At 46.6% G+C, this 23,742-nt stretch overlaps 1 protein-coding gene across 5 annotated transcripts in view; it reads right to left on the reverse strand.

The window, feature by feature from the left end:
- Positions 1-281: 281 nt before the first annotated feature.
- The window catches only part of bap1 (BRCA1 associated protein-1 (ubiquitin carboxy-terminal hydrolase)), a 99,121-nt gene continuing 75,660 nt past the window's right edge, over positions 282-23,742 (reverse strand). The window contains exons 12-19 of one of the 5 annotated variants that reach the window (XM_059944432.1): positions 13,671-13,718; positions 13,011-13,144; positions 12,340-12,405; positions 11,034-11,482; positions 4,924-5,096; positions 3,664-3,756; positions 2,640-2,712; positions 282-1,074 (exon numbers count right to left, since the gene is read on the reverse strand). In XM_059944432.1, coding sequence (XP_059800415.1) covers positions 941-1,074; positions 2,640-2,712; positions 3,664-3,756; positions 4,924-5,096; positions 11,034-11,482; positions 12,340-12,405; positions 13,011-13,144; positions 13,671-13,718 — 1,170 coding nt within the window. In that variant the 3' untranslated portion in view covers positions 282-940. Of the gene's footprint in view, positions 1,075-2,639; positions 2,713-3,663; positions 3,757-4,923; positions 5,097-11,033; positions 11,483-12,339; positions 12,409-13,010; positions 13,145-13,670; positions 13,719-23,742 lie in introns of all 5 variants that reach the window. The other 4 variants (XM_059944431.1, XM_059944433.1, XM_059944434.1 and 1 more) reach the window with 4 other exon arrangements.

Here is a 23,742-nt window from a genome sequence, read left to right on the forward strand (position 1 = left end):
ACCTGAGATAAACTTAAATCTTGAAAGAGGTTAACTTCCAGAAATTGTTAGTCATGTGACAAGCAGTATTTGGTAATTTTGTCGTCTTTCAGCAGTAAGGAGGATGCCACTAGGTTTGGACTGAAATATCAGTGCAAACATTATGAAGGTAGGAATGCATGCTCATGTTCAGTGTTCAGCATGTGGGAGCTGAATCAGACAGAATCTGAACAACTGCACTAAATAACCTTGTCTCATTAAACATAGAAATAAATTATTTTTAATCCATATCACTGACTCCAAACAAGTTTTAAAAAAAGTGCTCTTTAATTCAAACTGGTAATAAATTCAAAATTGGAATTGCGCTCCTCTGACTGAACAGGGCATTATCCCAAGGTCCTTCTTCTATTATCACTGGTTGAGTAATCTCGTCCCTTCCAGCACTCGGTCAGTGGTCAGGCATATCACAGTCGTCTGTTAGCTAGTCTCCAGTATAAAAAGCACTTCCAAAGACAGCAGTGAGTTTGGAGTAAAGCTTGAATTTGGATGGTGCAAGGTGAAGAAAATTCACATATGGAGCTACCTTACGCAGTACACACAGAGCAGGGGGCCAGACCAAGGTTGTAGTTCCCATGTAATATTACCGTCCTGCTGGCAAGCTTTGCAGGGTGCTGAGAAGAGCACACGGACTCTGGCTATGGTTGGTCCATCATTACAAAGCAGTTGCTTAATTTCACTGGACCCATTATTGACTGATCCTATCCTCAGTTCTACTGCACTGTGGATGGCTTCATTGTCCAGACCAGAAGTTAGTGTAATCATCTTGTGTTCCTGACAAGAGCCCGTGATGCGAGTGAGCAGCTCCAGCAACTGAAGCCGTGCTCCTCAGCGACAAGAATTGCTTGCCCGCCTTGCGGGATGGCTCTGACGCCAAAGGCGGAGGGTGCCTATGCTCTCATCTTCACTGCCGCTTGGCTTTGTATGGCCGGGAACGTTTCCGCCGGTCTGGTTTGCGCTGTTTGTGCAAGCGTCCGATGCTCACGCCCTGTCTCCTCCGCACAGAGATGTTCTGCTCCACCAGGCTGGCCAGCATTCCTAGTGGGGGATTGGACAACAGTGGTAAGTAACATGCCAATCAGAACCTCACTCTCTGACCACCTTCCTTCCTATGGCAATGGCCCCTCCGGCTCGAATTGTGATCCAGGTGGCAAGAAAACCAATTTTAAACTAACACAAAAAATGCTGGAGGAAATGAACAGGGACTAGTTCTGGACTGGGATGACTCCAGTCCCTGCCTTTCCAAGTGTCCTTCACAGTCTTCTCTACTAACCCTCCACACAGCCCTAAGGCCCACTGGCCTGTGGTTTCAAGTCCCCTCTTTGAACAAGAGGACAACAGTGGCCATCCTCCTGGTATCTCACCTGCGACTAATGAAGATACAATAATCCCCAGAGCCCCAGAAATCACATCACTTTCTTCTTTCAGCATCCTGGGATATATCCCGCCAGGTTCTTGGCGTTTATCCACCCTAACACTTCCTCCAGTCTGAGTATCAGCACACCCACCCATAATTTTGCAGCCCTGAACACTCCCTCTCGTGACTACAGTTGAGAAATATTTAGGACCCTATATGGAAAACCCCTTCAAAAATGGCAATCCCCTCGTTCCTAGGAAATCAAACTAGAAATTCATAACTATTAGGCCACAATTTCACAACACATAGTTCTGGTGACCAAACAAGAGGAAGATGCAATACTATTAGTGAGATGCTTCAGATGTTTAGCAAGAGTAGTAGTAATTATAACTAGACTGGACTTAGGGGTGGGGGGTGTCACTGTGGGGAAGAAGAGGGGAGGGGAGTAGGGGGAAATTGGTTTATTATTGTTATGTCTACCGAAATACAGTGAAAAGCTTGTCTCGCATACTGTTTAAATCAAATCATTACACAGTGCACTGAACTAGAATAAGGTAAAACAATAACAACACTAAATAAATTGTAAAAGCTACCAAGAAAGTCGTAACAAAGTAGATTGTGAAGGCAGGTGTTCACCTTATCGTACAAGAGGTGCATTAAAGTGCCTGACTGAAGCTGTCTTTGAGCCTGGTGGCATGTGCTTTCAGGCCTTTCTACCTCCTGCCCGAAGCAAGAGGGATGAAGAGAGAACGGCTAGGGTGGGTGGGGTCTTTAGCTATGCTGCCTGCTTAGCTGAGGAAGTGAGAAGTACAGATAGAGTCCATTGAAGTGAGGCTGGTTCTTGTGATGTGCTGAGCTGTGTTAAGAGAAGATTGAGCGAGGTGTATAAAATTATGACAGCTTTGGGTGAATAGGAAGGGTCTAAATAACTTAGTTGTCTTCAACGAGAGGGCAGGAATTTAAGGTAATTGGCTGAAGAGTTAAGAGAAACTGATGAGATTTTATTTCACTCAGTGTTGGGTCCTAAGACTTACTGTGTAAAAGTGTGGTAGAGACAAATATACTCATCACTTTCACTGAGTAAGCAATGTCAGGGATTACAAGAAGAAGTTTAACGTACATAAGGTATTAAACAACCAAACCTGCAGCAAGTCAGGCTGCAACTAACCATACATGATGTTAAAGAACTGTGCCCTTCCCTATGGAGCTCCATACAGGAATGAGGAATTTTGACAAAGTCCTTTACCTTCTTGAGAGAGCATGGAGATGAACGTACAGATGAACTCATCATAATTATGGGTCCTTCGCTGATCATCAATCTGATCAAAAATAACAAACATATTATGCAAAGGATAATCCACATAGGATTTTTTAAACAACAATTTAATTATAATTAATGCAGGACTTCCAACAATATTATCCCTAATGATCATCAGTCTTTACACCTTACAACAGCTTCTGTTGATGGCTAGACACTTCAGAAATATTCTCAGGACTATCATTAGCTTAGTTGCAAGTTGATTAAAACTGACAACCTCGGTGATATTCTTATACAGTACTGTGCAAAAGCCTTAGATACATGGAAAAAATTCTGTAGAGAAAAGAAGCTTGCAAAAATAATGGAACGAAAAGTCTCTAAATATCAAAAGATTACTATAAAGATCAGGAAAAGTAATAAAAATTAAATCAGATCAATATTCTGTGAGACCACCCTTTGCCTTTAAAACTGCATCAGTTCTCTTGGATACACTGTCATGCAGCTTTAGAAGAAAATCAGCTGGTAGGTTATTCCAAATATCTTGGAGAACTTGTCACAGTTCTTCTGCAGATTTTGGCTGCCTTGCTTGCTTCTGTCACTCCAGGTAATCCCAGACAGCCTGAAGGATGTTGAGATCAGGGCTCTGTGGAGGCCATGCCACCTGAAACAATATAAAAATTCTAGGGTGCTTAAGGCTTTTGCACAGGACTGTATGCATTTCAGGGGGTGGGGAGTAAAACAGCAATATGCTACCGGCCTCGTCCACGCTGAACTTACATCAAATGCATGTCTTCCATCACTGTGCAACAAAATTTTACTAGACACAATTGTTGAGCTCTTTGCTGAAGGAACTCTAACAGAATAAAGGCAGCTTATCTCAGTGATCCATTACTGGGTGAGACCTCTATGGCAGCACAGGACAGTCTGCTCAGTTTAAGGCCCCCATGCAACAAATAAAAGTATATTTAACCACTAAAAGAAGACGAGGGAGACCTTTTTTCCCCTCATTTACCTTGTACTTCTTCCTCTTTTCTACCTCCTCCTTAAGGCACACCTCACAATTAGAGATCTCAGCCTCTACACACTTTAATAAGGCCAGCAACTCCTGGAAAATAAGCGAGAATATTGTTGTTCATATATTGTTTAAATCTCCAGATGAGTAACATTGTTCACCACTGTAACAGATCCACACAGATTTGTACTAATACTTCAGCACAGAATCCTTTTGGTGTTCACTTGTTAATCTGCAGAACTCCTCTGAGTGTTTCAGAAATCTTTTGCCAAATGCAGGAACTACATTCTCTCCTGGTTAAAGAATGTCATGAAAGATGTGATAGCATAGGTGTTAATGTAACGCTTTACAGTGACAGCTGCCGATAAGGAGTTCGTATGTTTCTCCCTTCATCACATGGTTTCCTCCAGATGCTCTGGTTTCCTCCCACATTCCAAAGATGTATGGGTTAGGTTTAGTGAGTTGTGGCCATGCTATGTTGGCGCTGGGATCATGGCGAAACTTGCGGCTGCCCCCATCCAGCACATCCTCAGACTGTTTTGGTCATTAATGCAAACACCACATTTCACTGCAAGTTTCAATGTACATGTGACGAATAAAGCCAATCTTTAAAAAGATAAGACAAGTTGCATCTCCTTAAGAGTTAGTGTGGGGTCTGTTTTCATATAGAACCCCAACATCTTACATCTACTGCCAGCAGTGAGAGCACTTGCTTTTCACCATGCTCCTACCCCAGCTCCCAAGAGAACTTGGGCGCCAGGATAGTGTAACACTTAGCACGGTGCTATTTAGAGCTTGTGTGCTCCAGAGATCATAGCTGAACTTCAGCACCATCAGCATGGTTTTTCTCCAGATGCTCCAGTTTCCTCCCACAGTCCAAAGATCTGCCGAGTAGGTTAACTGGTCAATGTAAATTGTCCCGTAATCAAGGAATGCTGGGATGCTGTGGCTCAAACGGCCCGAGGGCTTACTCCACATTATATTCCCAAATAAACAGAGCAAAAACAAATTAAATTGACTTGATTTGATCCTGTGCATTAACATGTTCCCCTCTTTGTACATGGTAGAAATACCAAAATGAACCATTGTAATTGCTCAAAATAAATTCACCTGGATGACTGCTTCCTTTAAGTCAGCCACACAGCAATGCAGTGAGTTCCTATTCAGTGAAAAGTGAGGCTGGGAAGGTCTGAACAGTTCACTGGTGAGCTGTAGTCAAACTACCAGGAGAAATTCCTCTTCATATTGCCTCTCACTCACCTTGGGGGAATATTTTTCTGCAACATTTTGTTCATTATTTGCAGTCCCTGAAAATTTCTCCTTTCTGTCACATGATCCAGGGGACTCTTTCCCATCCTCCATTTTGACTTCTGTAGGCCTGTCCACAGTATGAGGCAATGGTGAGCTTTTAATGGAGTCTGTTTTCTGCTGGTCTACAACCAAAGAGATGATGATTAAATAAAATCACTTCAAAGCAGTTAGTAAACTCTCTATAAAAGCTTAACCAAAGGAGTCCAAATGGCCTGTAGTAAAAAAGTGCTATATATGTGTAACCCAGATCTTTATGGATATAGCCCAGGATTCCTACATTAAGCATTGCAGATACATTGCTGAACATATAGGCATTCCACAATATAACCCAGTGGTTAAAATGCTTCTCTTGTTTTTGCATTCTTTCACATGCAATAGGCCTGATTTTCACAGGATGAACACTCCTCACAAATCTCCTATTCTCCATGTTATGCGGTTTGCCTGATCAGAAATAGGAATAGTTGGTTTTCAAACTATGTAAAGAACAACTGCCCAGATGGGAAATGCCTGGGATTCCTTGCTGATTTCCTCTTTGTCATTCACCCTCCCCAATTTGCATCACAACTTGGGATGGCATCTGCTTTGCCCCAGCCTGGAAAAACTGCGGAGATGTGGATACAGTTCATGCATCAGGGAAACCAACTTTCCTTCAATGGAATCCATCTACACCTCTTGTTGCCTCGGTAAAGCGATCGACGTAATCAAAGACCCCTCTTAGCTGGAAATCCTTTCTCCTACCACCGGACAGAAGAAACAAAGGCCTGAAAGCATGTACCACCAGGCTCAAGGGCAGCTTCTATCCCACTGGATCTCCTGATGGACTCTTGACTTCCTAATTTACCTTGTTAAGGCTTGCACTGTATTATCTACCTGCACTGCAGCTTCTCTGTAACTTTAACACTTTACCCAGCATTATCATTTTCCCAGGTACTACCTCTATGTACCATTGTGATCCATATGGATGACTTAGAAACATAGAAAACCTACAGCACAATACAGGCCCTTCAGCCCACAATGCTGTGCCGAACATGTACTTATTTTAGAAATCACCGAAGGTTACCCATAGCCCTCTATTTTTCTAAGCTCAATGTACCTGTCCAGGAGTTCCTTAAAAGACCCTATCGTATCTGCCTCCACCACCGTCGCCGGCAGCACATACTCACCACTCATCTCCTCTGTACCTACTTCCAAGCACCTTAAAACTGCCCTCTCGTGCTAGTCATTTCAGCCCTGGGAAAAAGCCTCTGACTATCCACACGATCAACGCCTCTTATCTTAAATGCTTCTATCAAGTCACCTCTCATCCTCTGCCGCTCCAAGGAGAAAAAGCTGAGTTCATTCAACCTATTTTCATAAGGCATGCTCCCCTATCCCGGCAATATCCTTGTAAATTTCCCCTGCACCCTTTCTATAGTTTCCACATCCTTCCTGTAGTGAGGTGACCAGAACTGAGCACAGTACTCCAAGTGGGGTCTGACCAGGGTCCTATATAGCTGCAACATTACCTCTCCTCTCTTAAACTCAATTCCACAGTTGATGAAGGCCAATGCACTGTATGCATTCTTAACCACAGAGTCAACCTGCGCAGAAGCTTTGAGTGTCCTATGGACTCGGACCCCAGGATCCTGCTGATCCTCCACACTGCCAAGAGTCCTACCATTAATATTATATTCTGCCATCATATTTTACCAAAATGAACCACCTCACACTTATCTGGGTTAAACTCTATCTGCCACTTCTCAGCCCAGCTTCACCTCCTATCGATGTCCTGCTGTAACCTCTGACAGCCCTTCACACTATCTACAATAGTGGTCGCCAACCCGTCGATCGTGATCAACTGGTCGATTTTTGAGACTTTCCGAATAAAAAAGAAAAATAAATATACAAATACTGTTGAGAGATTGTTTCCAGGTTGTGGGGTTTTAGTTCTGTTCTTTCTGCCCAGTGCACATGTGTGTAGCTCCCCACACTACAGAGTGTAATTCAATACGTACAAACAGGCCAGATGAACTCAGCAGGTCGGGCAGCATCCGTTGAAATGAGCAGTCAACCTGCTGACTGTTGAGTTCATCCAGCTTGTTTGTACGTGTTGATTTGACCACAGCATCTGCAGTGTACTTTGTGTTTACACAGTGTAATTCAATGGTCCCCAACCATCGAGGAAACAATATGAGTCAGCTGCACTTTTCCTCATTCCCTGTCTCGCCCACTGTTGAACTTGAACCCACGCGCAGTCATCAGTCACCTAAACACAGTGATACTCTCACACCAGGGATCACTGGTTCGCCTCGGGCGGCCGGTAAGAACCACCGTTGCTAACGGCCCAGAGTGCGGACAGATGGACGCCGCCTCTAAACCTGTTCACCACACTGAATGCTCGTGGGGAACCCAGTGCTAAAATATTCGCAGACGATCTAATTCGGGCCAGGGTTCCGTAAGTATCAGAGCAGCTATACCGCGCTGCGATCTACTGAAACAAACTTTTGTCAGCCGACAGACCCTACAAGGCGGGCAGGTGGGCACCCTGTCGCACTCCTCACTCAGTAGCTCTCTGGACTGGAACCGCTGCGGCTCCGCCATGGGGACCTCTGGACCTGACCTTGTCCTCTCACCCTACCCATGACCAGCCGCACCTGGCCAAGGCGTCTGGCGGCGGGCAGGCAGGAGGCTGTCTAATGAGGCAACAAAGCCCTCAAAACTGCTTCAGTACCGAGTCCAAGCACCCCACACTTAAAGACAAACCCGCTGAGTTTTCTCAGCCAAGAAAACGTAGGCAAACGGGACAGAAGCTAAGTGCCAAGAGCCGCTAAAACTACATTGCGGAATAAATTGGGCAGAATAAACCTGCTTCAAGTATCGCTGTATTCCGGTCATGTTTAACACCACCGCCCCCCTACCCCACCCCTGTCGACAAGAATATTGTCGATATTAAACCAGTCCGTGGTGCAAAAAAGGGTGGGTACTCCTGGAGTTTATACATTATTTCTACTTTCGGGTTGCGGGGTTTTATTTCCGGTCTCTTCTGCCCCAGTGCGCATGCGTGTAACTGATCGATCTGGGGGTCGATCTCACCTTTGACTATGGCCAAGGTAGGGGATCTTGGGCTTAAAAAGGTTGGTGACCACTAATCTACAACATCCCTAACCTTTGGGTCATCAGCAAATTTACTAACCTATCCCTCCTCTTCCTCATCCAGGTCATTTATAAAAATCACAAAGAGAAGAGGTCCCAGAACAGATCTCTATGGCACAGCACTGGTCACAACCTCCATGCAGAATATAACCCGTCTACAACCACTCTTTGCCTTCTGTGGGCAAGCCAGTTCTGGATCCACAAAGCAATGTCCCCTTGGATCCCATGCCTGCTCACTTTCTCAATAAGCCTTGTATGGGGTACCTTATCAAATGCCTTGCTGAAATCCATATACACTACATCTACTGCTCTACCTTCATCAACGTGTTTAGTCACATCTTCAAAAAATTCAATCAGGCTCATAAGGCATGACCTACCTTTGACAAAGCCACGCTGACTATTCCTAATCATGTTATGCCTCTCCAAATGTTCATAAATCCAGCCTCTCAGGATCTTTTCTATCAACTTACCAACCCTTGAGGTAAGACTCACTGGTCTATCTCTACTCCCTTTCTTGAATAAGGGAACAACATCCACAACTCTCCAATCCTCTGGAACCTCTCCCGTCCCCATTGAGGATGCAAAGATCATCGCCAGAGGCTCAGCAACCTCCTCCCTCACCTCCCACAACAGTGTGGGATACATCTTGTCAGATCCCACAGACTTATCCAACTTGATGCTTTCCAAAAGCTCCAGCACATCCTCTTCCTTAATATCTACCTGCTCAAGCTTTTCAATCCGCTGTAAGTCATCCCTACGATTCCCAAGATCATTTTCTGTAGTGGATACTGAAGCAAAATACTTAAGTACTTCTGCTAACTCCTCTGGTTCCATACACACTTTTCTACTGTCACACTTGATTGGTCCTGTTCTCTCATGTCTTATCCTCTTGCTCTTGTAAAATAGCTTTTCACTGTAGCTCAGTACATGTGATAATAATAAACCAATTTAACTTCCTAAAAGGGGCACATTGAAGCTAATTGCACCAACTTGATTTGCTGTACCTGCCCATCACAACTTTTTCTAGCCAGGAGTGCCAAGTAAGTGACTCACTTTCTGCCTCCTGTGATGGTAGACATCTCAGGTGAAGACAAATGCAGCCAATTAGATTCAATCCAAAATCTTGTCACAAAATATCTGTGAGCATGCATGCTGGCAGGGGCACAGTCTCTCGTAACGCCCGTGTCAGAGTTACTGTGCTTCCTCCCACATTCCCAAGGTTAGGGTTAATTAATGAGTTGTGGGCAAGCTATGTTGGTGCTGGAAGCATGGTGACATTGTGGACTGCCCAGGACAATCTCGCTGATCTGATTTGATGCAAACGGTGCACTTCATTACATTTCGATGTGCACATGACAAATAAAAATCTTTATTCTTATGCCCCAGAGTTGGCCTTTAGCGAAACTGTTTAACTTCAACACAAAGAAAATCACATTTTGAAAAACCGCCCAGATTTGTCCAGCCCAAAAAAGACATAGACAAACCTGCTAATAACAATGCTCAAACACCATAGAGCAGTACAGAAGCACCCATCAATGACCTGCTACTGATGTTGGGTTTAGGTTTTCCTGAATCGTGTGGCTGCAGACTTCATTACAATTATTGGTGAAACAGAAGTGACCTTGAGCCTTGGTCGGTCTTGACAAAGTGCAACTCCAAAAACACTCAAGAAGGTCAACACAATTCAGGGCAAAGTAGACAGGCATCCTTAGGCACACATTCTCATTTCAACCAATGTGCTCTGGCTGTAATGAGTATCAACAAGACGTACAGCAGCAATTCACCAAGAGCACCTCTGAAACTTGCCAGCTCTCTACCGGAACACCACCGCATGCAAAGCACACAGCTGCTCCCTTCTGGGAATATTGTAGCCCTGTAACGACGTTGGGATTACCTTCACCACAAGAAACAAGGCAGTTGAAGAAGTTTTGAGACACAAGACACTGGAGTCTTGGGGGGGGGGGGGGGGGGAGAATAACACTGCTGGGGTTAGACAGCAACTGTGAAGGGAAATGGATGATTGCTGCTTCAGATTACGACATTTCATCTAGTTGTTCCTCTATTTATCATGAAATCTGAAGCCACATGATACAGGAAAACCCAAGCTGAGTAGTAGATTATTGGTGAGCGCTCCTTGACAGCGGCCCAGTCCAGATGAAGGGTCTTGACACAAAATTTCAACTGTCCATTTAAAACCTCCAGACATAGGAGCAGAATTAGGCAATTTGGCCCACCTTGTCTGCTCTGCCATTCTCCTGCCTTCTCCCCGTAACTTCTGACGCCCTTACTAATCAAGAACCTATCAACCTCTTTTAAATATACTCAATGGCTTAGCCTCCACACCTCGGGTCCTGGGATCCCCCAATATAGGAACCATCCTCTCCACTTCCACTCTATCTAGGCCTTTCAATACTTGATAGGTTTCAGTGAGATACCCCCTCATTCTTCTAAACTCCAGTGAACACAGGCCCAGACGCATCAAATGCTCTTCATACATTAATCTTTTCATTCCTGAAATCATTCTCATGAACTTCCTCTGTATCATCTCCAATGCCAATGCCAGCACCTTCTTATTTTGCATAAGGTGCCCAAAACTTTTCACAATACACCAAGGGTGGACTGACCAATGCTTTATAAAGCCTCAGCATCACATCCTTGGGTGCTCCACAGGTGCTGCCTGAGCCACTCAGTTCCTTCAACATGTCAATGCAATTTCTAGTTCAAGGTTAACACTCACCACCTATTTTAAGTTAATTAAGGATGGAAATTAAAAAGTGCCCTGTAGGGAAAGGCCAGCATATTTCTTATATTGTAACAGAGATCTTAGATAAATAATACTGCAAATGTTTAAAGCACCTTGGATGTTCTGGGCTGGTTAAAACAAGTATTTTCAGTTTAGGACTTCATTTTCTCACTATTTGACTCACCGGTGATTCCAAGGGTCTGTAGCGTTCCTTCATCACCTAGGTGCAACAGATTTGTGCTAACAACGGGACCGAGGTCCCGCACTGCTCTGTTATAACACATGCAGTCGACACGAGATAGACTTTCCTCCTCCCCAAACAACACCTTGGAGAAGTGAGAGGTGACCGGACTGGAGGGACGAGTGGGATTGGCTGGACGGATGGGGGAGCGGAGTGGGGAGTTGAAAGCACTCCCGATCTCAGAGGCAGTGTCCGTACTCTCGTTGCTGGGCGTTGGGGAAGCCTGGGGGTGAGCTGGAACACCTCCAAGGGTTTTTATGGAAAGGGGAATTGACAAGTCCTTCTGAGATTCCTTGAGCTTCTCAGTCAGCACGTTGATAGTGTTGGGCTGCAGAAGAGAAAGCTGCTCAGTGGGTCGTTGTTCCTGTAACAGATGGCTCTTCCTTTTATACCTGAAACGCAGAGCAAAATAAGTGCAAACTTTGCTGCTGAAGAAATGAAAAAGACCTTTTAATATGTTAAGATTAATACATAAGGAGGTCACATTTGAGGGCAGAATACAGGGCTAAAGGCAGGATGCTTAGCAGGGTGGAGGAACAGATAGATCTCTCAACATTTCTTCGTAAATTGAAAGGGCTGTTAAGAAGGTGTATGGTGAGTGGATATTCATTAGTTGGGGGATTGAGGTCAAGAGACGCAAGATAATTTTGCAGCTCTATAAAACCCTGGTAGGACATGGGACATTGGTCACTTCATCTGGAAGCTTTTAGAGAGGGTGCGAAGATTTACTAGATTGCTCCCTGGATTGGAAAGCATGTTTTATGAGGACATTAAGCAAGCAACGGATTTTCTCTTTGGAGCGGAGGAGGATAAGAGGCGACTCGATAAAGAGTATAGATTATGAGAGGCATGGATAGAGCGGGCAGCCAGTACCTTTCACCCAGAGCAGCAATGACCAATACCAGGCGACATCCCTTTAAGGTGAGAGAAGGAACGTTTCAGGGAGATGTCAAAAGTAGCCTCCCCCCTCCCCCAACAGAGTAGTGGGTGCCTGAAATGCACTGGTGAAGGTAGGGGCAAATACATTTAGAGGCATTTAAGAAATTCTGAGATAGGCACACGAATGATAGAAAAATGAGGGCTATGCAGGAGGACATGGTTAAATTGATCTTAGAGCAGGTCAAGAGATTGGCACAACATTGTGAGCCATAGGGTCATTATTGTGCTGCAGTGTTCTATATACCTGAGGCATTAACCTGGTTGACTTGGCATGGTTTGTCTATAATGCACACGCATCGAAAACATTTACCGTATTTCTCTGATTCCAAGGTCCTTTAGTGTACACTGGACGACTATTGGCAAGAGAACCTGAGCTCTGCTGAGATAAGGATGAAAAGCAAGTCGGGGTCTCATTGCAAATGCTTAACCTGACACGCGTAAACGTAGAAATTGCCAGTCAACTGTTTAGAGCTTGGTTATCATGTCCCCTGGGTTAAATAGTCTGCCAATCCCATTTTCCAGACAATCACACATTAAATACAAATGTAGTATTCCAGGGTAGATAACATTAAATAATTATATCCTATGGGTGCCTTCTGAGCCACTTGTTTCTATTTCTCATGTTCTTCAAGAGCACTGGGAAGATAGAGGAAAAGAAAAGAACCAAAGTAAGCCCACGATCTGGAGCTAGTAAATGCTGGTCTGTGTGAAGCCAGCTCTCTTCCTCCTTTCAATACACTGCACTCACATTTGCCACCATCTAACCCACAGGAACAATGTTAAATATTGTACTATGACTGAACAATTAACAAGACAGAAAAACATATGTCAACTAAATAAATTTGCAGATTTTAAAAGCAATGATTTCTTTGTATGCTTCTGATCTGCTCCTCTGAAAGTATTAGCACCAAGCTGTGACCAGTTACTAATGGATCAATTAGTTGAATTCCCAAGAACAGTATATATACATCCTGTACTGACCTAATAGCAGTGTTCGTGTTCTGGCAATCCTCCTCCTCTTCCTCATCATATTCATCATCGTTGTCTGAGTAACGGTGGTGAGAGGGGACGGGAAGGCGGCCTCGACCAACTCCGGATGCAAAATCTTCCTCTTCCTGTAGGGAGGCAATAACAGGCATAACACTCTAACCAGGCCATTCAGGTGGGGGGACCTTTAGAGTTAATAATCTAGGGAAAAAAATTATGCAATATATAAAAAACCAAAATGGGCTAGTAAATGAAAGAGCAGATTTTTATTTAAGTTATTGCATCCTTTGATGGAGAGAATAGTTTGTGTCTATATAGGCTTTAAAATGTGATAAAGTAGCAAATAATAGAACTAGAGACACAAGGGTCTATAGATGCTGGGTTGGCATTGTAGTGTAGTGGTTAGTATAATTGTTTTACAGCTCCATTGGTCACCGAACAGGATTCGATAAGGAGTTTGTACATTGTCTCCATGGATTTCCTCTACACATTCCGGTTTCCTCCCATATGGTTAGGCTTACTGAGCTGTGGGCATGCTATGTTGGTGTTAGAAGCACTTTCAAGCTGCACCAAGAACATGACAAACGATAAGCCAAATGATGCATTTCATTGGTATGTGTTAATGTACATGTCAAAAATAAAGCTAATCTTTACCTGGAGCAAAATACTAACACTGGAGGAACTCAGTAGGTCAGGCAGCACCTACGGAAGAAACGGACAGTTGATGGTTGGGTTGAGACCCTTCATCTGGACTGATAGAGCAGAGGTGATCAATATATAGGGGCAAGGAGAAGTTTTTGATTTATCGAGGTGATAGGAAAAATCGAGCAGAGCATGGAAGTAGCACCAGGAGCTGGTAAACAACGGACAGGATGAAGGAATGAAAATGAAGGAATCTGATAGGAGAGGGAGGTGGAGAATGGAATCAAGTGAGAGAGGTGGGGAGGGCAGACTGGAACAGTGGGGAAGAGGGCCACTGACAGAAGTGTATGGGTGATGGGAGGCAGAGAACAGAGATGGGGCAGTTGACCTGAAGTTGGAGAATTCAATGCTCATGTTGTCAAGGTGTAGATTACCCAAGCAGAAGAAAAGGTGCCTTTAGTTTGTGTTCGGTTTCACCTTGACAGTGGTGGAGGCTGAGGACAGACATGCCCATATAGGAATAGAGGAGAATTAAAACCATGGTGGACAGAGTTTAGGTGTTTGGTGGAGCAGTCACCTAGCTTTACCAACCTTGATTTGAGTATAAAGGGAATAATTTCAAAGAGGCGAATTCACATAAAATCAGAAACAGATTAAATAATGAGGAAGAGAGTATCAGACTTCACGTAGGCACAAACAACTGAATGAAAATGGCAGTGTAAGGAATATGTTAGCAAGAAAGGCAAGGTCAGTCACATTGGGAATGTAGAAATCAAGGAATGTTTATACACAAATATTTGAAGATCACATAACAACCTGAGAAACACTAGGAACTCTGGAGAACTCAACGGCTCAGACTGCATCTATGGAGAAAAATGGACAGTCAATGTTCCAGGTGGAGACTCTTCAACTGGATTGAAAGATAGATGGGAGACACCTAGTATTAAGAGGTGAAGGGAAAGTGTTAAAGCAACTTAGTGGGTGAAAAATCAGAGGTTCCTTGGCTTTATAAGTAGAGGAAGGAAGCATAGAATTTATGCTACAGCATTGTTAAAATTCAAAGTAAATTTATTATCAATGTACATCTATGTCACCATATACTAGCTTAAGATTCGTTTTCTTGCAGGCATTCACAAGAAAATTTAAAAAAACAATAGAATTCATGAAAATCAATAACATATATAACATATAACAATTACAGCATGGAAAAAGGCCATCTCAGCCCTTCTCATCCATGCTGAACGCTTACTCTCACCTAGTCCCACCTACCTGCACTCAGCCCATAACCCCCCATTCCTTTCCTGTCCATACACCTATCCAATTTTTTTTTTAGATGACAATACCGAACCTGCCTCTACCACTTCTACTGGAAGCTCGTTCCACACAGCTACCACTCTCTGAGTAAAGAAGTTCCCCTCATGTTACCCCTAAACATTTGCCCCCTAACTCTCAACTCATGTCCTCGTTTAAATCTCCCCTACTCTCAAAGGAAAAAGCCTATTCACGTCAACTCTATCTACCCCCTCATAATTTCAAATACCTCTATCAAGTCCTCCCTCAACCTTCTACGGTCCAAAGAATAGACCTAACTTGTTCAATCTTTCTCTGTAACAGGTGCTGAAACCCAGGTAACATTCTAGCAAATCTCCTCTGTACTCCCTCTATTTTGTTGACATCTTTCCTATAATTCGGTGACGAGAACTGTACACAATACTCTAAATTCGGCCTCACCAATGCCTTGTACAATTTTAACATTACACCCCAACTCCTATACTCAATGCTCTGATTTATAAAGGCTAGCATACCAAAAGCTTTCTTCACCACCCTATCCACATGAGATTCCACCTTCAGGGAACTATGCACCATTATTCCTAGATCAATCTGTTCTACTGCATTCCTCAACGCCCAACCATTTACCATGTATTAGTCCTACCAAAATGTAGCACCTCAAACTGATCAGCATTAAACTCCATCTGCCATCTTTCAGCCCACTCTTCTAACTGGCCTAAATCTCTCTGCAAGCTTTGAAAATCTACTTCATTATCCACAACGCCACCTATCTTAGTATCATCTGCATACTTACTAATCCAATTTACCACCCCATCAACCGGATCATTGATGTATATGACAAACAACATTGGACCCAGTACAGATCCGAGGCACACCACTAGTCACCGGCCTCCAACCTAACAAACAGTTATCCATCACTACTCTCTGGCATCTCCCATCCAGCCACTGTTGAATCCATTTTACTACTTCAATATTAATACCTAACGAATGAACCTTCCTAACTAACCTTCCATGTGGAAACTTGTCAAACAAGGACTAACAAACAAGCAATATACTGTTATGAATGCACCACAGCGCTAAGGGGCCGAAGGGGCGGGGGAGCCCCCTCCTTTGTGAGAATTGTAAGAACATTATTGGGTTGGCTCAGAGGACCCAGGAAATGAGAGAGACCTGGCCATTGTCTCCTGGAGACCACGTTTGTGGACTGGGGACTAGGCTACGTGCAAGCCCTCGGGCAAAGTGGGCTGGTTGAGAGAGAGATTGCATCATCCCAACCTGATTGACATCTGAGACCCCGTGAGGAAGTATAAAAGAGGGTCTGGGGAACAACCCCTTCAGAAGCACCAGAAGAAACGCTAATGATCCCGTAGTAGCGGGAAGCCATTTGAAGGAAGTCACGTGCGTTCAATTCCGTTGCTGGAATCGGTGACTGGAACCATGGAAACCAGCTTTTAGCTAACAACGGGGAAGCCCGCTCCCCTGACTCAACGGATTCGCTTCATAAAAGACCCGGGCAAGTTTCTTTTCTCACCAATCTCTCTCTCTCTCCAACAAGTGAAAACCCAGCGGTCCCCCCAAAAGGCTGAAGCCTGCCGGAACTGAGTGACTTTTACATTTCCACTGGACAATATATTATCCCCTAGACAAACGATCAAGCTGTTTCTTATTGATGGTTACTATTAGACCCGAGCTTTTAGATTGAGTAGTGACGACGTATATTATCTGAATGTTTGTATTAATCTTATTTTTGTGCCCCTTCATAAGTAAAGACTTTTAAAAATAGTGTAGCGGTGTGCTACACGCAGCGTTAAAATTACGACACGGAGTCGGTAACTGCAGTCGAAGGAAAAACTTTATTTGAAATCCTCAGCCTCACTTTTAAGCCTCTCTTGACCTGCCCCCCGTGGTGCAGAGGCTCCAAAGCTCTGTGCTCGCAAACCCCCGTAGGCTATCTAATTGTGAGCCGGTTCGGATGTGTCAGGAAATGGGTCGCCACATAACCCCCCCCCAGAACCGGCGATACACCCCCCAATGTCCACAGTCAGGGCCAGAACCTGCTTGGGAGGTCGGCCTCTGTGCCGAAGTGCCGGAAACTCGGCCGGTTGCGCCAGGTCCACATGGGCCGGTTTGAGGCGGTCCACCGTGAAAACCTCCTCTTTCCCCCCAACGTCCAGCACGAACGTGGACCCGTTGTTCCGGAGCACCATAAACAGCCCCTCGTATGGCCGCTGCAGCGGTGGCTGATGCCCGCCCCTTCGTACAAACACAAACTTACAGTTCTGTAGGTCTTTGGGTACGCAGGTTGGGTGCCGCCCGTGCTGTGAAGTGGGTATGGGGGCCAGGTTACCGAGCTTCTCGCGTAGTCTGCCCAGGACTGCTGCGGGATCTTCCTCTTGCCCCCGTGGGGCTGGTAGGAACTCCCCGGGGACGACCACGGGCGCGCCGTATACCAACTCGACCGACGAGGCGTGCAGGTCCTCCTTGGGCGCTGTGCGGATGCCCAGTAGGACCCAGGGAAGCTCGTCCGAGCAGTTGGCTCCTCGCAGGCGGGCCATGAGGGCCGACTTCAGGTGACAGTGGAAACGCTCCACTAGCCCATTCGACTGTGGGTGGTAGGCAGTGGTGTGGTGCAGCTGAGTCCCCAAAAGGCTGGCCATAGCTGACCACAGGCTGGAGGTGAACTGGGCGCCTCTGTCGGAGGTAATGTGGGCCGGTACACCAAAGCGAGATATCCAGGTGGCGATCAGGGCTCGGGCGCAAGATTCGGAGGTGGTGTCGGTGAGCGGGACCGCCTCTGGCCATCTTATGAACCGGTCCACGATAGTCAGGAGGTGCCGCGCTCCGCGCTACACTGGCAGGGGGCCCACGATATCCACATGAATGTGGTCGAAACGCCGGTGGGCGGGATGGAACTGCTGCGGTGGGGCTTTGGTGTGCCACTGCATCTTGGCCGTCTGGCAGTGCATGCACGTTTTGGCCCATTCACTGACCTGTTTGCGGAGTCCATGCCAAACGAACCTGCTGGAAACCATCCGGACAGTTGTCTGGATGGAGGGATGCGCCAAGTTATGAATGGAGTCGAAAACACGGCGCCGCCAGGCTGTCGGGACGACGGGACGGGGCTGGCCGGTGGCGACGTCACAGAGTAGGGTCCTCTCACCCAGGCCCACGGGGAGGTCCTGGAGCTGCAAACCAGAGACTGCGGTTCTGTAACTCGGAATCTCCTCATCCGCCTGCTGCGCCTCTGCCAGTGCCTCAAAGTCTACCCCTTGGGAAAGGGCATGAACGGTAGAGAGAGAGAGAGCGCATCTACCATGGCATTGTCCTTACCTGAGACGTGCCGGACATCCGTCGTGTATTCAGAGATGTAGGACAGGTGGCGTTGCTGGCGGGACGACCAGGGGTCGGACGCTTTCGTAAACGCAAAGGTAAGCGGTTTGTGGTCCGTGAACGCGGTGAAGGGCCGACCTTCTAGGAAGTACCTGAAATGCCGGATTGCCAGGTAGAGCGCCAACAGTTCCCGGTCGAAAGCACTGTACTTGAGCTCGGGTGGCCGCAGATGTTTGCTGAAAAACGCCAGGGGTTGCCAGCAACCTGCGATGAGTTGCTCCAGCACCCCACCGACTGCCGTGTTAGATGCGTCCACTGTGAGGGCAGTAGGAGCGTCCATTCTGGGATGTACTAGCATCGCGGCGTTCGCCAAAGCTTCCTTCGTTTGAACGAAAGCGGCAGCGGACTCCTCGTCCCAGGTAATGTCCTTGCTCGGACCCGACATCAGGGCGAACAGGGGGCGCATGATCCGGGCAGCGGAAGGGAGGAAGCGGCGGTAGAAATTGACCATACCTACGAATTCCTGAAGGCCTTTGATCGTGGTGGGTCGGGGAAAGTGGCGGACCGCATCTACCTTAGCGGGCAGAGGGGTTGCCCCGTCTTTAGTAATCCTGTGGCCCAGGAAGTCAATGGTATCGAGTCCGAACTGGCATTTGGCGGGGTTGATTGTAAGACCGTACTCACTCAGTCGGGCGCAGAGTTGACGGAGGTGGGACAGATGCTCCTGACGACTAGGATGTCATCCAAATAGATGAACGCGAAGTCCAGGTCCCGTCCCACCGCGTCCATTAACCGCTGGAACGTCTGTGCGGCATTCTTCAGGCCGAACGGCATGCGGAGGAACTCGAAAAGGCCAAACCTTTTTGGCGTTCCACAGCAAGTCCGCCCGGGCTGCCACCTTCTGGGGGTCGCTGAAATCCGCGTCGGACAGCAGCAGGCGTATGTCCTCGGGCAGCTGCTCCAGGAATGCCTGCTCAAACATGAGGCAGGGTGTGTGTTCGTCGGCGAGAGACAACATCTCATTCATTAAAGCCGATGGAGGTCTGTCGCCCAAGCCTTCCAGGTGCAGTAAACGGGCAGCCCGCTCGCGCCGTGAGAGTCCGAAAGTCCTGAGGAGCAGGGCTTTGAATTCCGTGTACTTGCCGTCTGCCAGGGGCGACTATACGAACTCCGCGACCTGGGCCGCTGTGTCCTGGTCGAGGGAGCTCACCACGTAGTAGTAGCGGGTGTCTTCTGAGGTGATCTGGCGAACGTGGAATTGGGCTTCGGCTTGCTGGAACCATAGGTTCGGGTGCTGTGTCCAGAAACCCGGCAGTTTCAACGAAACAGCATGAACAGAGGCGGCGTTGCTCATTTCTGGTCCAAAACTCGTTTGGACCGTCAGGGTCACCAATTGTAGCGGTGTGCTACACGCAGCGCTAAAATTACGACACGGAGTCGGTAACTGCAGTCGAAGGAAAAACTTTATTCGAAATCCTCAGCCTCACTTTTAAGCCTCTCTCGACCTGCCCCCCGTGGCGCAGAGGCTCCAAAGCTCTGTGCTCGCAAACCCCCGTAGGCTATCTAATTGTGAGCCGGTTCGGATGTGCCAGGAAATGGGTCGCCACAATAGTACCATTAGACTTCAATGGACCTCTCTATCTTTGCTGGTAAGTGATCCAGTTATGGGATTTCGTAACAGTTGGGGTTCTCGTCTCAGGATTTGACACCAAATTGGAGGGCCAGTGAATCGGGCTTGTAGGTCCAAAACTTGGATCTGGTTACACGAGTAGCCAGACGGGAAACCAGCAAAGATGGACGTGGGTGAATTTATAGAAAATCCGACTCTGGAGGCGCTGGAGGTGGCCTCCAAATTGGACTTGATAAAATTGGCGAAGGAGTCAAACCTCGCGGGGTGAGGTTGTCAATGAAAAAGCGGGAGGTGCGAAGGGCAATAACTCAGTACTATATTGGGAAGAATGTGTTTACAGCTGAGGTATTGGAAAATATCCCTGAAAAGGTACCAGCTAGTGGGGCGGCTCAGTTAGCGTTGGAAAAATTAAGGTGGGAACATGAAATTAAGTTAAAACAGCTGGAAATAGAGAAGGAAAGGGCCGAGAAAGAAAGAGAGCATGAACTTCAGCTAAAAGAGCTGGAAGCAGCTGAGAAGGAGAAGGAGAGGAAACATGACTTGGAGATGGAGAAGTTAAGGCTAGAGCAACGAAGTCAGTGGTCGGACCGAGAGGAGCGGTTTGATGTCAGTCGGGCGTTGAGGTTAGTACCCCCGTTCGAGGAGACGGATGTTGATAGTTATTTCTTGCTTTTTGAAAAGGTGGCAGTGAATCAGAAGTGGCCCAGAGATCAGTGGGTGGCGTTGTTACAAAGTCTGTTAAGAGGGAAGGCCCAGCGGGCATATGCGGCATTGTCCACGGAGGGGGAAGGGGAAGAGAAATATGACCAAGTAAAGGCGGCCATTCTCCAGTGTTATGAGCTAGTAGCTGAAGCATATAGACAAAAGTTCAGAAACTTACGAAAAGGGTGGAATCAGACGTATACCGAGTTTGCCTATGAGAAGGGTGTGCTCTTGGACCATTGGTGCACCGCGGAAAAAGTGGACGAGGATTATGGGCATCTCAGGGAGTTACTTTTGATTGAGGAATTTAAAGGTTGTGTTTCGGAGGACATCCGGATGTATTTGAATGAGAAGCCGAATAAGTCCATTTCAGAATTTGCTAGGTTTGCGGATGAATATGCCCCAACCCACAAGACAAAGTTTTCCTCAAATAAAAGTTCCCAGAGAGACCGTGGGAACGATCGAGAAAGTCCGACGAGTGAGGCAGTGGTCCCACCGGGAGCTAGCGGTAAGGTTGAGGGGGAAAGGCAAGACGGCCAGAGGTTTCCGGGCTTGACCTGTTTTAATTGTGGAAAGGGAGGGCATATTGCATCTCGATGCTTTGCGCCGAGGAAAGAGATAGGAAGAGGGAAAGCCGCAGTCCCTATTGGGTGTGCCGTGGTAATCAGTAAATCGACCAGAGAGCCCCGGGTAGACAGAGTACGAGAAGGGTCTGAGACTTGTCTGTCACACGGAACCGTGTCTGTGAGGGAGGGAGACACACCAGTTCCCGTACGAATCTGGAGAGACATGGGGGAAGAGCTGTCGTTGATCAGCAGTAAGGTACTAGAATTTGGTCGAAAAATGGGCATGGTAAAGGTAGAGGGGATCAGCAAAAGAATAGAAATGGTGGCTTTACATGAGGTCAGTATGGATTATGAGCTGGTGTCTGGACCCGTTGAAATAGGGGTGCCATCCGAGTTCCCGAGAACTGACGCGGACGTCCTTCTCGGTAACGATTTAGCAGGAGGTAAGGTTTGGGCAGCCATGATGCTGACCCGCCGTCCGGCGAGTGCGGTGGCCCCGCCCCTAGAGTCCCAAATCTATCCCGCATGCGCGGTCACTCGCAGCCTGTCGAGAAAGGCAGCTGAGAACGAGAGCAGATTAAATCGGGCCAGTTTTGATTTGGCCGAGACGTTTCTACCGACCCTGTTCCATGAGGGTTTAGAGGGTGGTAAAACGAAGAGTAGTAAAGTGAAAGAGGGGAAGGGAGCAGAGGAAGATCTGCCTTTAGTGAGGAGAAAGGTTCTAGAGGCAGAAAATAAAGATGTGGAACCGATAGAGCAGTTAGGAGGTCCAGAGTTGGACATGGATGATCTGTCTGGTTTGGCGGAACTGTTTGAGGAAGTTGAAACTTCTAAAGGTGTTCCTGATAATGAAATGAGGGCAGCTCTAGATGAAAAGGGTGCCTTTACCTCGAAGAAGTCTGCTGGGTTGGCAGATGAGGTTGTTTCAGCCCGCAGGGTTGAGTTTACTCCAGAAGGGAGTTGCCCAGAGATTACCTGGGAGAAACAGGGGAACTTAGAATTTAAAAAGGGTACGGGTATTGAAAGCCTGGAAGAGGCCAATGTCCCGTTTGAGTGTGTCCAAGATGGGGATGCACGTTGTGCTGAACCTAGTAACGGAGCTCAGAAGAAGTCTGAGGTATTTGATTCAGTGGTCGTCCTTGTGGGTCAGACAGACTTGGTTCAGTGGAAAAAGGGTTAACCTTGGTAACTGTGGGAAGTGTGAGTTCCCAGGTGTTTGTACTCGAAGGTGGGTTCAAAGTTAATGCAGAATTTAAGAATGGGGAGATGAGGATTATTATTGAAGGAAACTGGAAGTCTGTAGTTCTCAAATCAAATGAAGAAATTTAAAACCTGGCAGATCGCTTACAGAGTGAGCTGGGAGATAGCGGGTCCCCCACTATTGTTATGCCAAGATGGGGTGTGAAGAGGCCGAATTCAAAATGCTACTTGAACAAAGAGTTCGAATTAAAAACCAATAGCCTGAAGGGTCCTGACAAAAGGGCTAGCCACCTGGGTAAAATTAAAGAATTGGGTGGAAATGGTCTAAGTTTGGGACATGGTGTTGATAAAATAACCCCTATGAAGGAGGCGAGCGGGAGTTTACCACGCCAAATTACTCAAGTTCCCCACAGGGGGACTCACCGGAAAAGAAGCGACGGTTAATGGGGATGCCATTTTAAACAGCAAAGCAGATTGTATGCGATTGCGCCAAAGCCTGTGAATAATAAAGACAGCGCCTTGGAGACCTGCCGGTTAAGTAAAACGATTAGTATTTGCATAAGCTTTTGCAGATGCACACAAGCTAAGATAACACCTCCTTAGTTTTGTTGCTGAGAAAGAAATTAAAATAGGTGGTTATTAAATTGAAGTCTGATGCTACAAGACTTTAGTACGGTATGTGATGTTAAGATATTAAAGAAAGTGACACTGTAATCGTTAACTGTTTAGCTACTAAATTGAATGTATAACTGTATTACTCTGTTAAAAAAAACTTTTGTATTCTGTTAGATTCTAAAACCCTGTAAGACTCTGTATGACTTCGTTTCACCAGCGGTGAAGAAAGGGGGTGTTATGAATGCACCACAGCTCTGAGGGGCCGAAAGGGCGAGGGAGCCCCCTCCTTTGTGCGAATTGTAAGAGCATTATTGGGTCGGCTCAGAGGACCCAGGAAATGAGAGAGACCTGGCCATTGTCTCCTGGAGACCACATTTGTGGATTGGGGACTAGGCTACGTGCAAGCCCTCAGGCAAAGTGGGCTGGTTGAGAGAGAGATTGCATCATCCCAACCTGACTGACATCTGAGACCCAGTGAGGAAGTATAAAAGAGGGTCTGGGGCAGAGGTCGGCAACCTGCGGCTCCAGAGCCACATGCGGCTCTTTGATCTCTGTGATGCGGCTCCCCGTGGTTTGTTAGCTTTTGAAATGTAATTCGAAATTTGAAGATTATGGTGATCTTGTACAATCTGAAAACTTTGCGGAGACACCGTTTCCTGGCACATCCGAACCGGCTCACAATTAGCCACCGTTCCGACTAAGGGAGATAGCCTACGGGGGTTTGTGAGTACGTGTCTTTTGGAGCATCCGC

The sequence above is a fragment of the Hypanus sabinus genome, chromosome 19, assembly GCF_030144855.1.
Source record: "Hypanus sabinus isolate sHypSab1 chromosome 19, sHypSab1.hap1, whole genome shotgun sequence".
Classification (NCBI taxonomy): domain Eukaryota; kingdom Metazoa; phylum Chordata; class Chondrichthyes; order Myliobatiformes; family Dasyatidae; genus Hypanus; species Hypanus sabinus.